The sequence below is a fragment of the Orussus abietinus genome, unplaced genomic scaffold (genome assembly GCF_000612105.2).
Source record: "Orussus abietinus isolate OABI.00-Male unplaced genomic scaffold, Oabi_2.0 scaffold211, whole genome shotgun sequence".
NCBI lineage: Eukaryota > Metazoa > Arthropoda > Insecta > Hymenoptera > Orussidae > Orussus > Orussus abietinus.
The window spans coordinates 254-14,280 of record NW_019394366.1 but is presented as its reverse complement, the minus strand read 5'-3'; the positions used below and the strand labels follow the sequence as shown (position 1 = coordinate 14,280).

The window sequence follows — 14,027 nt, the reverse complement described above, 5'->3', positions numbered from 1 at the left end:
CCGGACTCTCTCCTGGCGGCGTCGAGAGCTCCCTCCCGGACCTCGGGACACCAGGAGCCTGCAGGAGGGCCATCCCCATGGGCAACGCTCCAACCAAGGCCCCGGGCTTCGCGAGGAGTCCCGCCTCCTCCGACGCCTCCAAGCGGGTCCACTGGGACGGCCCAGGTACGTCTCCCCCGGGAATTCTCCGTTCCCAAGTCCTCCCACTTTCTTTTATTTCCTGAAATTCTGCCAAATATTCCCCCGACCTCCTAAGACTTTCTCAAATTCTCCAAAATTCTCCAAAATCCTTCCCGAGCTACCGACGGAGTCGCGCCGTGGGAACTCCACTTATTTTCAATTCCGCGACCGGATTTCTCTTTCGCCGATTATTTTACGGGGAGGCGAAAGCACCACCTTACACGAGGCGAGTGAACCTCTTCCGGATCTTGGGCGCACTATTTATAAAGCCCTGGATTTGTACTCGAAGACGCGGACGAGACCTCTCGATCGGCCGACTCGGTTCGCTCCTCCGTCGACCGCGAGGAGAACGGATGCGTTCGATTTATTTTTCCTTCGTTTTAATTTTAGTACCCGGGATCTGGGAAGAGGGAAAATCGTTGCGGAATTACGCCCTCGCTGGTTAGACGGTTTCGGGGGATTTAGGGACACCCGTCTCGCGTCCACCTCCGCACCTTACGTAATGGAATGCGATTAATTGGCCGCGGTGGTACCTGATTTTTTTCGAGACGCCCTCCCGGCTGCGACACGAGCTTCGCGTTTTCCGGTTTATTTTTGGAAACCACGTATAGGTATGCGCGAGCCACTCTAGACGTGCCGGATTGGTCGAATATCGGCGCGAGAAAGGCTTTCTTCCTCCTAGGGAACCTCCAGTCCTTGAAGAGGGTGGAAGGAAGGTCCTTAAGGTGATGCGAAAGTGTCATATATATATATATACCGGAACGTCAAAAGGTTTATAAAAGTTTTCTCCAAACAAGGGGTACCGAATAATTTCAAACTTCACCATGTGATTATGGAGACCCTAAGGAAGAACGCGACCCACGTGAAATTTCATTTTTCATACCAAAATTTTGTATGTATCCCAGACTAGAACCAAGAACACATATTGTTGTTTGAAAAATGTAATTTTATGAGAAATTAATTAGATTTAAATATAATTTATATTATTTCCCAAACACCAGTGCGATAAACGCGTAGATGAAATTAAAACGTGACAATTAACAAAGAATTAAAAGAGAGACGCGTTCCTCAGGGCTGCCGACTGCCCCGGGGAAGCCTCGGCTGGTCCAGGGCACGGAGGAGTCTCGGCCGGACGCGGTGACCATCCGCTGGGAGCGGTCTACCAGCAACGGGGGGTCCGCGATCACGGGATACCTGGTGGAGCATCGACGAATGGGCTCCCCGTCCTGGGAGAGGTCATCTCCGGGGCTCTGCGGGTTCCCGGAGTTGACCTTCGGCGGTCTAGAACCAGGCTGGCGATACCAGTTCAGGGTCAGGGCGAGGAACGCCCTGGGCTTTTCGCAGCCCAGCGAGCTCTCGGACCCCCTGGCGGTGACCCTGAGGAGGACCTCGATTTCGGCGAGCTCGGCCTGCGCGCCGGCCTTCGACAACGAGCTCCAGGACACCGTGGCCCTGGAGAACGAGCAGGCGGAGTTCGCGGTCAGCTTCCGCGGCAATCCCAGCCCCAAGGTGTCCTGGTTCAAGAACGGCTTCGAGATCTTCAGCAGCCGCAGGACGAGGATTCTGACGGAGAACGGCAGGAGCACCCTGCTCATCCGTCAGACGGTGTCCAGCGACGAGGGCGAGGTCAAGTGCACCGCCACCAACAGACTGGGTCACGCCGCCACCAGGGCCAGGCTCGTTCTCGAGGGTGAGGCTTCGGACGTCCTCCGATGCGGGGAACCTGGCCTGGGAACGCTCCCCTGGGGGATACTCTCGATCCCGATCTCCCTATCAACCTTTTGCCTGATATCATGGATACAAGAAAAAGGGAACCCGTAGACGACTCCCACCCTAGCGACTTTTAGCAACGCGAATCAGGCACCAGAAGGGTGAATCCACCCTGTTCTCCAGGACCTATTTTTTCCTGACTTCCTCGCAGCCCTTCGTTCCATTCCTAAATCCATATCCAATTCCCCTAGGAGAGACCAAGGGGTCCTTCCATCGCGTTCTCCAGGACAGGTTCCCCGCGCAGTCGCGCCCGCGTTCTCCGATCGGCCGCGAATTGGAGTTGGGGATGATGCGTTACCGTGTAACCGTGTGCTCGTCAGCACCCCCACGAATACGACTACCACGCCAGTACGAAGACGGTCTCCTTTTCGAGCAGGACGAGACCGTGAGGTTGAAGGTGTCCCTGGCGGGCCGACCGCCGCCCACCGTCACCTGGTACCACGACGGCGAGCCGATCCCCGCCGGGGACCAGAGGAGACACCTGGAGCTCGCCGAAGGGGAGTGCACCCTCAGGATACCCGCCGCCAAACGCTCCGACCGCGGGGAGTACGCGGTCCGAGCCGTCAACAGGCTCGGCGAGGACCTCGTTTCCTTCCTCGTCACCGTCACAGGTAAAACGACCACCCCTTACACCTACACACAGAAAAGTAATCGCTTGAATCGATGCAATTTCGTTATTTCATTGAATTGGAACAATTTTTCCTGGCTCGTAATCAACCAACTCATCAAAGAATTCTGCCGCATCAATTGAATATCTGGTGGTCCATGTAATAACCATGTTCCGCAATGACTTAACAAACACTTTTCTGCGCGTGGGAAAGTAATTGTATCGCTATTACAAATGATCCGATGCGAACTGATAGACCGGCCATCGGCTCCTGGGAAGGCTTCGGTCGCGATGACCCTCGGGAGATCGGTCACCCTCTCCTGGAAGGAGCCGGAGGATGACGGAGGCTGCAAGATCGGCACCTACATCGTCGAGTACAACAGGGTAAGACGAACGTTCTACCTTGGATTATGGTTCTAGGGGTAAGAGGTACCTGATGTCCCGTCGATTTCAGGTTGGCTGGGACGTCTGGCTGAAGGCTGCGACCTGTCGGCAGACCACGACCACCCTGGGCGAACTGATCGAAGGATCGGAGTACAGGTTCAGAGTCAAGGCCGAAAATCCCTACGGGGTGAGCGACCCTGGGGAGCCCAGCGACATCGTCTTCGTTCCTGACCTCAGAAGGGGGTGAGCCGATCCTCTCTCTTCATGGAACGAAATTAACCTATGGCTGCTATACGCGCATTGCACGGAAAAAATAAGAATACATACTTCAGCAATTCATTTGAGCTATGTAAAGACGGATTTACTATTCCCAAATTGAAAGGTCCAGCCGAATCAATACTACTTTGGTTGATTCAACTATAAAATATGATTTTTACGTGGACAACCTGTCTGGCACCTGTCTTGGCTATCATGAAAAAATTCTATAGTTACTCAATTTTGGTGGATCGCATCAAATATTGTGGTAAATCACCCCATATACTACAGTAACTCGGTACATTTAACTAATATATGTGATATAGTAACTAAATTCCTCTCGAAAATTATCAGAACGTTCTAGCCAAGATACTAGTTGAACGCAGGATATATTGTTAAAAAAAAACATTATAATTTGATAATATTCTTATTGTGTTATTTTGTTGTACTATCCAAACATAATATACTAATTTTATACATTATTTTCACCAAATTTATATAATGTGTTATAAATTTAGGACAGAAGTGTATTAATTTCTCGGGCAATTCCACAAACTCATAACATTATACCATCAAATTATAAGTTTCTTTAAAAATATGTAATAAATACGTACTAATTCACTTGTAGGGTACTCAATTTATAATTCTATTACAACCGTGTGTGCTAAAAATCCATGAATTTTATGAATATTTTTGTGTACGCGTACGGCCAAGTGAATTAAAATGTGTTTCGCTCAACCGAAACGTTTTCTGAAACTACCCAAATGCAGTCAGTTAAACGATTGCGTTTAATGAGCATTTTTTTCCGCGTGCAGGATAACATCCCCATTGAGAGGAAAATCTCGCAGCGACCACGACATCGGCGCCATGGCAGGAAACACAGGACCTCGAGAGAAACGCGAGGTCAAGTTCGCCGAACCCGCCCCCCGGACGAGGTCCCTGACCCGAGAAAAGACCAGATACGACGAGGAAGGTGTCCGAAGAGCAGTCAGCCCGGAATGGCCCTCGAACCGACAGGGACTTCCTGCCGGAAGTGGCAGGCTCTCCAGGTCGGACAAAGCTACGGTGACCTTCGCCGACACCGTCGAAACTCGAGGAAGACCCTCCAGGTCTGTGGAGAGGAACTCCAGGAGTGTCTCCAAAATCCCTCGGGTGGAAATCGAGGTGAGCTGGAGGCACTACCAAAAGATATTGTAATTTTATCATTTTTTTTTAACAATTTCTTCAAACATGGCATGCTCACCAAACACAGTTTCGTAATAACAATGTAACCGTTACATATGTTACATGCATGTAAAATTTATATTACCATTTCCTACGAGATTATATAACGCTGTTATGAAACGAGTAATGCAACATCCATGTATCATCTCGGTATCACGTTATGTGTTGTGTTAAATGATACATAATTGCAGTGCCGAACGATTTGTGAGAATGTTACGGAACGGTAATAATTCGATAATATGTCATTTCCATGGGCCTTTTGAATAGCTTCCATTATATGTAATGGTACTTCAGTGATACGTAAATGTAACATAATGTGATTTGAGGGTTCTGATTTTTATAATATGTTCTTCGTGCATTTTGTAAGGAAATTTTGTAGGAAAACGAATACACGTATGTACTATGTTATTCGTACTTGTAGCAGGTGTTATCAATTTAGTATATTTATTTTCCCACGCAATTTCACAAAATTATAACACGTTATAAACTTATTGAGGAATGTATAATAAATGTACGGTAATTAAATATGAGGACATGAAATTTATAATTTTACTACAACCTTGTACTGATATGTACTAAAAGTGTACGAATTTTATGAACATTTTATCAGCGTAAATTTAGCCCGTTTTAATGATTTAAAATGAGTTTTCCTCTTCCTTGATCAATAGGAACCAGATTTGGGACCAAAGGAACACATCCCCAGAGTGGTACCAAAAATGGACGGACGAACAACTCCCACGAGTCATCCGATAGTTTCTTCAGCTTCCGGATTGGCTGGGACCAAAGTCGCGCTAAGGGCGAGCATTGAAATCCCTCGTCCGACCTCGCCATTGCCGGGACCGAAAATGGCACCACTTGCGACCCCCGAAGAGGATACCGCGCTGCGCGGCAGCTCGGAGTTCGTGCTCGTCCTGTACCCCGATGAGGAGAAACGGGACATCGACAAGGAAGCAACCTCGAGTAAGACCTACAATCGAACCTCTATTTGATAAAACGTAGAACTGGAAAAAAAAAGATCGGTCCATCGTGGTTTGTAAAATTAACTACCATCACGCGGAAAGAAGGTAACCTCGAGGAAGATCGACGATCAGACCTTTTCTCTGTTAAAAAGATTCTTCCCTGTTAAAACTATCTGTTCGAAATACAGTATACAGCCGTCCCTCAATTTACGGGGAGTATCGGTTCCACGTGGATTCGTTTTACGCGAATGAAAATCCCGTAGTCTATTGGTACGAAAGAAAAAAAATATTTAAAATAAAAGGTAGTGCGTATCAGTTTTAGAAATACGTATTTCTTTCAAATAGCTTAACAAAAAAGAGATAATCACGCTTATGGAACATTTAACAGGAGCTATAACATCATTCCGTGACACTAATTTGCGGACATTTTATGAAGATTACAAATGTGAGCTAAATATGTTCCCATGACTCAACTATGAGCTACATATTCCGCAATTGTTTATCAGCAATGCGTGAGATTAATTTATCTACACAAATGCTTTCCTTGAGACATTGCGCGTACTTAACTTTGTTTCATATTTAAGTACTTTTGGTTCGTCACTGTGTACCGCGGATATGAATCCTAAATGAGAACTCATGATCAACACCTTCATGAATCATTTCATGATCTTTTATGCGGCATATTTCATGCAAATTTTCCATCACTTTGTCTATCTGGGATGTTTAACAGCATGGTACTAAAATTGTCAATCTATGGTACTGCCGCTAATTGCAATTACCTTTGTAGAGACCGACTCCACAAAGGCGGCGGTAGCGCCAGGAATCCTGGAGGACGCCGAGGACGAGGACCTGGTGCCTCCTCCGATGTCCGTGTCCCTTCCGGAGCTCTTCAGCACGGACCACAGGGTCGTCGAGACCCTGCGGGAGGCGGTGAGCTCGACGGAGCTGCTTCACGAGCGAGCGATGGAGCGATTCTACCGAGCAGTCGCCCTGGAGGAGGCCGAGCTGGCGAAGCGGAAGGCGAAGACCGAAAGACGCACCGGAGAACTCGCAACAACCCCGGACACCCCTTCAAGAATCCGCGCTGTAGACTTCCCAGGAAGAAGGAGACCACCCCACGGAGTCGAAGGAGAGAGAATACTACCACCAAAAAAGGTGGACCGAAGAAGATCGAGCGAGGGCCAAGCCGATACGTCGACCTTGATGACGAAAATGGGTCTGTCCAAACTGCGCACAGGAGCGCTTCCAGAAATCGCCTCCGACCCGAACTTGCTGGGGAACGAGGAGGTGGCCACCACGGCGGAGTCCCTGGAAATGGGGAATCCCGAAGGACTCCGCCACTGGAACGACCTCAGCATGGCAACGGAGACCCTGGAGTTCGTTCGCGAGACCCCGGGATCGATCTTCGAAGGCGGGAAGGCGAAGCCTGTGGAGAACTTCCACGAAGAGGAAGAGGAGCTGGAGGAGGAGGAAGAAGAGGAAGACCTGGAGGAGGAGGAAGAGGAGGAGGAGGACGAAGATCAGGCTGAAAGCGACAGTAGCGAGGACCTTAGGCAGCTGAAGGCCAGGATACTGGCCAGGCCTATTTTGGACGAAGAAGACACGTATCATCCAAGGGGAAGACCGATACTCCGGAGCAGCGAAGAACCACTTCCGGTGGGATTGTCTCCGGAAGCGCCCTCTTCCCCGGTACCGACGTCGCCGACCAACCTGGCCCCGAAGTCGATCCTGAAGAAACGGACCGAGTCGGAGCCGGTCCCGGTGAACCGATTCGGCAGACCCATTCCCCCGGAAAAGCCGATCCGGAAGCTGCCCCCGACGACTTCGACTCCTTCTGCGGATCTTCCTCCGCCTTCTCCGCCTCCTCCACCTTCTCCACCCCCAACGACGGATGTCATATCCGAGGCGGAGATGGAGAACGTTGCCAGCGTCCTCAACGCCGGGGCCGCGGCTCAGGTCGCCAGGGACCGCCGGAAACAGTCCTTGCTTTTGAGGCAGGCTTCCTCTGCCGAAGAAGAACTCGAAGCACGCCTAGCTGTTGTGGATCACTACACGGAGATAGTCAGAGAGCACTCTTCGGCCTCTAGAGTCCCCCTGGCGAAGAGGGACCGACCGGAGACCCTGGAGAACAAGGTGCAGGCCGGTACCAACGCGAACGTCGGTCTCACCGGCAACTCCGTTAGCCTTCCCGAAAAGAAAAACGACATTATCGCTCACCAGAGAGTGGCAAAGACGATCGAAGCGAACAAACCCGAGGACGTCGAGAAAAGATCTCGAAAGAAGGCGAGGTCGAAAGCTGCGCCGTCGAAGGCGACACAGGAAGTCGCGCCGTTGAAGCCGACGCCGGAAGTCGCGCCTACTCCCAGGCGGTCTTCTTCAAGGAGTCGTGCAGGGAGCAGAAGTCGAGCCGGAAGTAAAACTCGAGCCGAAAGTAAAACTCGAGCCGAGAGCCAAAGTCGGACCGGAAGTCGGGCAACTTCGCGAGAAAGGCCGAGGGAGAGGTCCAGGTCGAGGAAACGAGAAGAAGTCGAGGCGATCCCGGACGCCAAAATGGCGGCCGTTGCGCAGCGCAACGTCCGCTCGGCTTTCGGCTTTATGACGGATCTCACACTTCTCGGGGCCGCCGGTTACATGTACGTGCAGGGTAACGAGATACTTGCCATCCCGATTATCGGGCTGCTGATGTACAGGCAGATTCGGGACGGAATCAGCGCCAGATTGGCGGGGAAACGAGGTGGACGTCGATGGCCGGTCGGAAAGTGACGCGGGGCTTGCCACCCCGAGGAAGATGACCTGGAGGACGCGTTTTACTTTTTCGTGTAACGGATTATCGACTTTTCACTTGAGACGAAGCATTTCTACTATGTTAGAGAGTTTTTCAAGGTTCATCTTTCTCTGTGCGAGACTCGGGCGGAATCGCCACGCTTATTTATTAATTGTTTACTAGGTACGAGTACCCTGAGGAAAAACAGCGTTAAACATTGCCAATGCGAGCTGTGAAATAGGCACCATTCTCCGAAGGGATATGATTTACGATTACAAAACGATAGAATAAATGTATAAATTGTTATTTCTTCTTTCTGTAGCTGGATATCATATCTCTTTAGGAACTGCCACCTATTCTGCGGCTGGTAGTGATAACGTTTGACACTATTTTTTTTTTTCTCAAGGGTAAGATAAGACCTACAGTTATCGACGAAGACTAGTAATCGACACTTTCGAACGTAAGAGAGGAGAGAGAGAACCGTTTCGATGACTACACTATTAAAAAAATTCTGTGAATTTATAACATAGTTTCGAATAAAATACATAACATGTGTTACAAATTTAGTACACACGTATGTTGTAAAATTATGAAGGACATCAATAATATTATGATATATGTATCATAATTTTAGGATATTCGTACGCAGTAAAATGATAAAAGAACTAATAATTTCATAATACGTGTATTATAATTTTATAATAATTTTAGAAGCCACATTTACAAAATTATAAAATTAAAAACTCACCTCAGAAAATTATAAATAATGTGTACTAAGTGACTTACGGATATAAAATTTATAATTTTCCCCGCACAATTTCACAAAAATATTACAATGTGATAAAATTATAAATTTATTTAAAAGTTTGCAACAAATGTATGTTGATTCACTTTTAAGACATCAAGTTTATAATTTTATTATAACCTTACGTACTAAAAGTGTACGAATGTTATGAATTTTTTTAACAGTGTAGTAATCTGATTTTCTTGATAACTGCGGCCTTCGCCACACTCCTTTTGTTCACAAATATCGCAATATGTATCGTCATTCGTGCGGTATGTTCCAAATACAATTTTCAACGAACGTAAGGGTTAAATTTATTTTCTCGTACCATGTAAAACCGAGATATAACGGGAATTGATTAATTCTTTTATTATTCGACCAAAGCTGCAGAGAACGTACGACAGAAGTTGCTCCATTCCATTGTTTCTCAAAATCTAATCAGGACCTCTCATTTATTTTGTTGCGTGACATCGGGTTTGATATCTCTGTTAAATTATGATATCAGAGATAGTGCCTAAAATGAGGAAATTAAACAAATTCTCACAGCTTCGTCATTACGTTTCGTTAATTTCTTGGGGCAGACAGATGTCATTTCTCCCATTCAACTTTCGTTTCCTGTAATCCCTCGCTAATTTAATTCACATATAAGAACAAATCGAAGGCGCTAGCAACAAGCTGGACCAGTGCGCATGCGCACCTGAATGGAAGCGCGTCGCCAAGATGGCAGCAACTGACGGCGTTTCCACAGAACCGAATCAACGAAACATTGTAATCGCAAATCACCTGGTATTCATGAACTGCGTCATACCCTGAAATGCTAAGTCGATAGGTATTAATGACTGCATTTTAAATAATTCCATATCATGTTAGACCTTACACATAAAAATTCCTTCACGCAGAGGGAAGCGTCGCGCTGCTTGTGGCAACACTGCAATGGATACTCTAATTATTTCCGTGCACGCTTCTTTTCGAGTTACGTAAATAATTATTTGTAACCACAAATCCACGGCGCGTGTGAAGTACAACAAGAACCCTTAAGTTAAAAAACTGAAAAAGGAAAAAGCGATCCTAGCAACAAATCGATGCGGAACGCAGCCACGGAATCCGGATGTAAACGCAACCATGGAAGTCAACAGAATGCTTTATATTACACTTTATAGTAGAATAAAACTTTGAATCGACCTAAATCAATCACTTTTATTCTATTTGATTTTTCTTAACAACCAGTTTAACAGCGCCGTCTGATTTATGAATCCGAAAGTCTTTTTCTTGACTTATGGATTGCGTTTACACGATGCGCTGTTGGATTTATATTTTGAAGCGTCGCTGTGCATTACTGGGTGAACTTTTGCGGAAAGCTGCAGATCTTTTGGACTTGAGGACTTAAGAAAAAAGTGTGTATTATTGTAAGAGTGAAGTAAGGGAATTTTAATACCGAGTCAAATCGATGTTGAACTCAGCCGTGAGCATCGGCGTAAACGTACCCAGAGATGTCAACATTGGACTCCTTCTGCCTGCTTCTGACACCTCTTTGATATCGCTGAATCTTCTTAAATAGTAAGCCCACTTCTCCAAAAATACGTGGAATGAAGAGATTCCCGAGCGCGTCGGACTGATATAGTGCTTCCTGCGGCAGGGAGGGCTTGAAATAGTAGAAAAGACGAATGAAAGGTAATCCCTGTATCAAGTAGCTTCCATCAGCTGAAGCATTCAGCTTCCTCCTTCCCCCTTCATGATAACAAAAGGAGCATTCAGATAAGACCGCTTGACAGATCCTTCGTTACTGATTTCTTTAAGTAAGTTTAAGGGCAACTAAGGAAGCCAAGGTAGCACCGTTCGCAAAATCCACCCGGCGGTCCCGAGGCTGAAGTTAAACGATGATCGAGTATAATGTTTTCGCACGCTAGGCGAGGGCTTTGAATGGGGAGGCTGAGAGCGAAAAAGAGAAAAATGACTCAAGACTACCACCCGATTTTGGTCAACCTCGAGCCTGTCGATCAAGGAACCCGAGACATCGTTCTTTGCAAAAATGAGGTAATTCAAGTGTTTTGTATGTTATTTCTAAGCAAAGATGCCTGTACAACATTTTTGGGAATAGAGAGTTTCTGAGATTGTGTACAGTGAAATCGACCAAGCGTTTAATGGCTTTATTTCCTGGCAGAGTCCTTATAAGAGAAATGGTGGACCTAGATGTTAAAGATGCGGAACGATTGGCTTAAATTTTAAGAAGCTATGATGTAATCGAATTCGACACAAAATTGTGAGACTATATTTATTCTTTTGCTACAAGAATGAATCACGATAGTCATTTCTTTTCTCTGGGGTTAAAGGCCTTACTAAATGATGGTTTTTCCAAAATTTTCAAAAATTTGTTTCGCCACTTTTTAAATTAAAAATAAACTAATAGAAAGGCAAAGTTACTTTGAATCACCTTGTACATGATAGGTATATATGCATGTGTCACCTAGGCATTAGTATAAATGGATTTACTCACTTGATGCGCCTAGAATTTTTCAAGAGGCATTTACTGGTTGCTCCGATCATGCATATACTGACAATACTATAATAATTTAAAACTAAATATCCATGTTTCTTAAAATTAATATTATTTGTATAAATGTAATTATTTTTACATACAAGTATTTTTAGGAAAATACTTTTACAACGAAACGTGAATTCCTGATGCTATGTATGAATTATATCAATGTCCATTAAGCTTTTACATATTGCATTATAATGTAAATTAAATTAAGTATTTTATATTTATTTTCATATAATGGAAATATGATTGCAGTTCAAGATAGGCAGAGGATTGAATAATGACGAGGTCATATCAAACTTGTCAATATCACGCAGCCAGTGCGTCCTGCGTAGAGACGATAAAGGCAACTGGACGATAACAGATTTAAGCTCCTGTTGTACATTTCTAAATGGGGAACCTCTCGGACGAGGTGTCACCAGAGAGATTCGTATAGGAGATACCGTACAGTTTAGCCCTATGGTCGAGTATAAATATGTGTTCACTGTCGATGCCAAGGAAGTTAACAGGGAACTGAAGAAACGTCGAGCCGACAAACAAGTGTTCAACCACATTCTATTGGAACAGAAGACATTCTTAGAAACAAATCAGGTACAACGAAAGGAGCTGGAAAACAAATTGGAAGCCGAACAGAAGAAACAGCAAGAACTGAAACTTAAGCTGAAGGAACTGTTGGAAAGTCAGGATGTTGGGAGTGACGATAATCACCAGAGAATCGATACCTTAAAGCGAAACATTGAAGCTGGTAATATTGCTGAATCCCTTCTACGAAAGTCATATTATGAGCTACTTGAGAAATTAAAGGATGAAAGGCTAAAGTTTGAAGCTCGATTGAACGACGAAAAACAAAAATGGCAAGAAGCTCTTGATTCAAGCAAGCAAGAGCAAGCTGCTCTCGAGACCAATATGAAGAAGCAGATGGAAAGCTGGAGAGCGGAACAGGAAGTAGAATGGAAGAAAGTCATGGAAAACTCTATCAAGGAAGAAAAAACGATACAGAGCAAGCTACTCGATGAAAAACTGTTACTTGAACAAAAGTTGAAAGAGATGGAAGAGGCACTCAGGGAAAGCGAAGCAAAGGCATCGATGTTGCTTACACAAAATGATACCGATGATTCAAAAGGTATGAAGTACTTTACTGTAATTATAATTGAATTCTTTAGATAATATTGGAAATTAAGAATGAACATGTGATACTCTATTGATATTTATATTCCTAAGTATTAAGATTTATTCATAAATATATTCATTACCCTTTTCATTACATTAGCTTCATTGGATGATCTTGGCGTTGTCATAGTCGACATGGTAGGAACGGACTCACAAAAGGACTTACAAATTCTGGGTACCATAGATCTAACCGTTGATAGTCCAAGTCCTTCAAGTTCTGAAATTGGCGCAGGAGAAAAAGTCTTTGACAAAGTTGGCGACATCATGGATGAACAATTAACGTGCAGCATTTGCTCGGAACTGTTCATTAGAGCAATGACATTAAACTGCACGCATACTTTTTGCCAATATTGTATCAGCTCTTGGATGAAAAAGAGGAAGGAGTGCCCAGTGTGTAGATGCACAGTTACCTCCTCAACCAGATCACTTGTGTTGGATAATTTCATTGAAGGAATGTTGAATAATATGCCAAGTCGTTACAAGATTCGAAGAGATGAGGTTCTCGACGAACGGAGAGGTAATGATTTACTTTCCTTGATAATTACCATGCAATGGAATTCTACTTTCCTTTTACCTTTTTTAATTAGCATATGTTGAATTTCTATAAAAAAAACTATGAAATATATCCAAGTATAAGTATTGTTTTATTATTTCAATAGCCAAAGAAGAACAAGGAGCACGAAGCAGTGTCCGTTGAAAGGACACGCGCCAACATTATTCATAAAGCGAATGAAGGAGAAATCTTGAAGTATGCCACCCCCCTGATCTTACAAAAAAAAAAAGAAACTGAAATATGAAGTCCTGGAGAAAGTTTGCCTGATCGATCAGTTTGATTTCCAGATTGACATCATTGTAATGCTCCCGTCTTCACATATTTACTCCGTTGGAGCCCCTATCCTGTGATGACGCGTACGCTGGTTAATTAGCTCGAGAAATTGCTGTTAATTATTTGCTTACCTCCAACATAACCAGATGCTAGAGTTTAAGGTTTGTCACAGCTGCGGCGAACCTTTTGAAGCTAGGGACCCTAGTAGATGACCCTATAGTATCAGCTCTTTAAGTCTACAAGCCTAAGAGCTATTTTTTAATATCTTACAAGTAGCTGTATCGATGTAATTTAGAGGAATTATACATAGCACGTTCGTTCTTTTAGCTATCGCTCGTTTCTTGACCTTTTCCAGAATGTTACAATTTTGACTTGAGAGAAAAAGTACGTCATTAAGCGAATAAACATAATTTATTACATAATAAATTAACAGTATACCGTTGAACTCATCATTTAAAAAATATCATTTAAACAAAAGCTGAGGTTAAAAAGTGAGGTTATGTCGATATAGTTGCAAGAACTTTCGGCCGCGTTCGATCGAACAGCGCAACGATCTAGCGCGCCA

General features: G+C 44.8%; 2 protein-coding genes across 5 annotated transcripts; both read left to right on the top strand.

Annotated features, from left to right (window-relative positions):
* The first annotated feature begins 68 nt into the window (after positions 1-68).
* LOC105702944 (muscle M-line assembly protein unc-89) lies at positions 69-8,142 on the top strand. Its single transcript, XM_023432040.1, has 8 exons — positions 69-165; positions 1,253-1,870; positions 2,271-2,561; positions 2,814-2,941; positions 3,012-3,184; positions 4,012-4,360; positions 5,089-5,380; positions 6,125-8,142. The coding sequence occupies exons 1-8, from the start codon at positions 78-80 to the stop codon at positions 8,140-8,142; spliced, it is 3,957 nt and encodes a 1,318-aa protein (XP_023287808.1). The 5' UTR covers positions 69-77.
* Positions 8,143-10,395: 2,253 nt separating this feature from the next.
* Positions 10,396-13,788, top strand: LOC105702952 (E3 ubiquitin-protein ligase RNF8). Of its 4 annotated transcripts, none has more exons than XM_012430935.1 (5): positions 10,396-10,484; positions 10,835-10,961; positions 11,722-12,589; positions 12,737-13,153; positions 13,296-13,788. In XM_012430935.1, the coding sequence occupies exons 2-5, from the start codon at positions 10,848-10,850 to the stop codon at positions 13,331-13,333; spliced, it is 1,437 nt and encodes a 478-aa protein (XP_012286358.1). In that variant the 5' UTR covers positions 10,396-10,484; positions 10,835-10,847; the 3' UTR covers positions 13,334-13,788. The 4 variants fall into 4 exon arrangements, 3 of the variants coding, with proteins under 3 accessions (XP_012286358.1, XP_012286357.1, XP_012286356.1); XM_012430934.1 differs by lacking the exon at positions 10,396-10,484 and adding an exon at positions 10,631-10,723; XR_001104328.1 differs by lacking the exon at positions 10,396-10,484 and having other exon boundaries at positions 10,824-10,961; positions 13,296-13,384; positions 13,477-13,788.
* Positions 13,789-14,027: the final 239 nt, after the last annotated feature.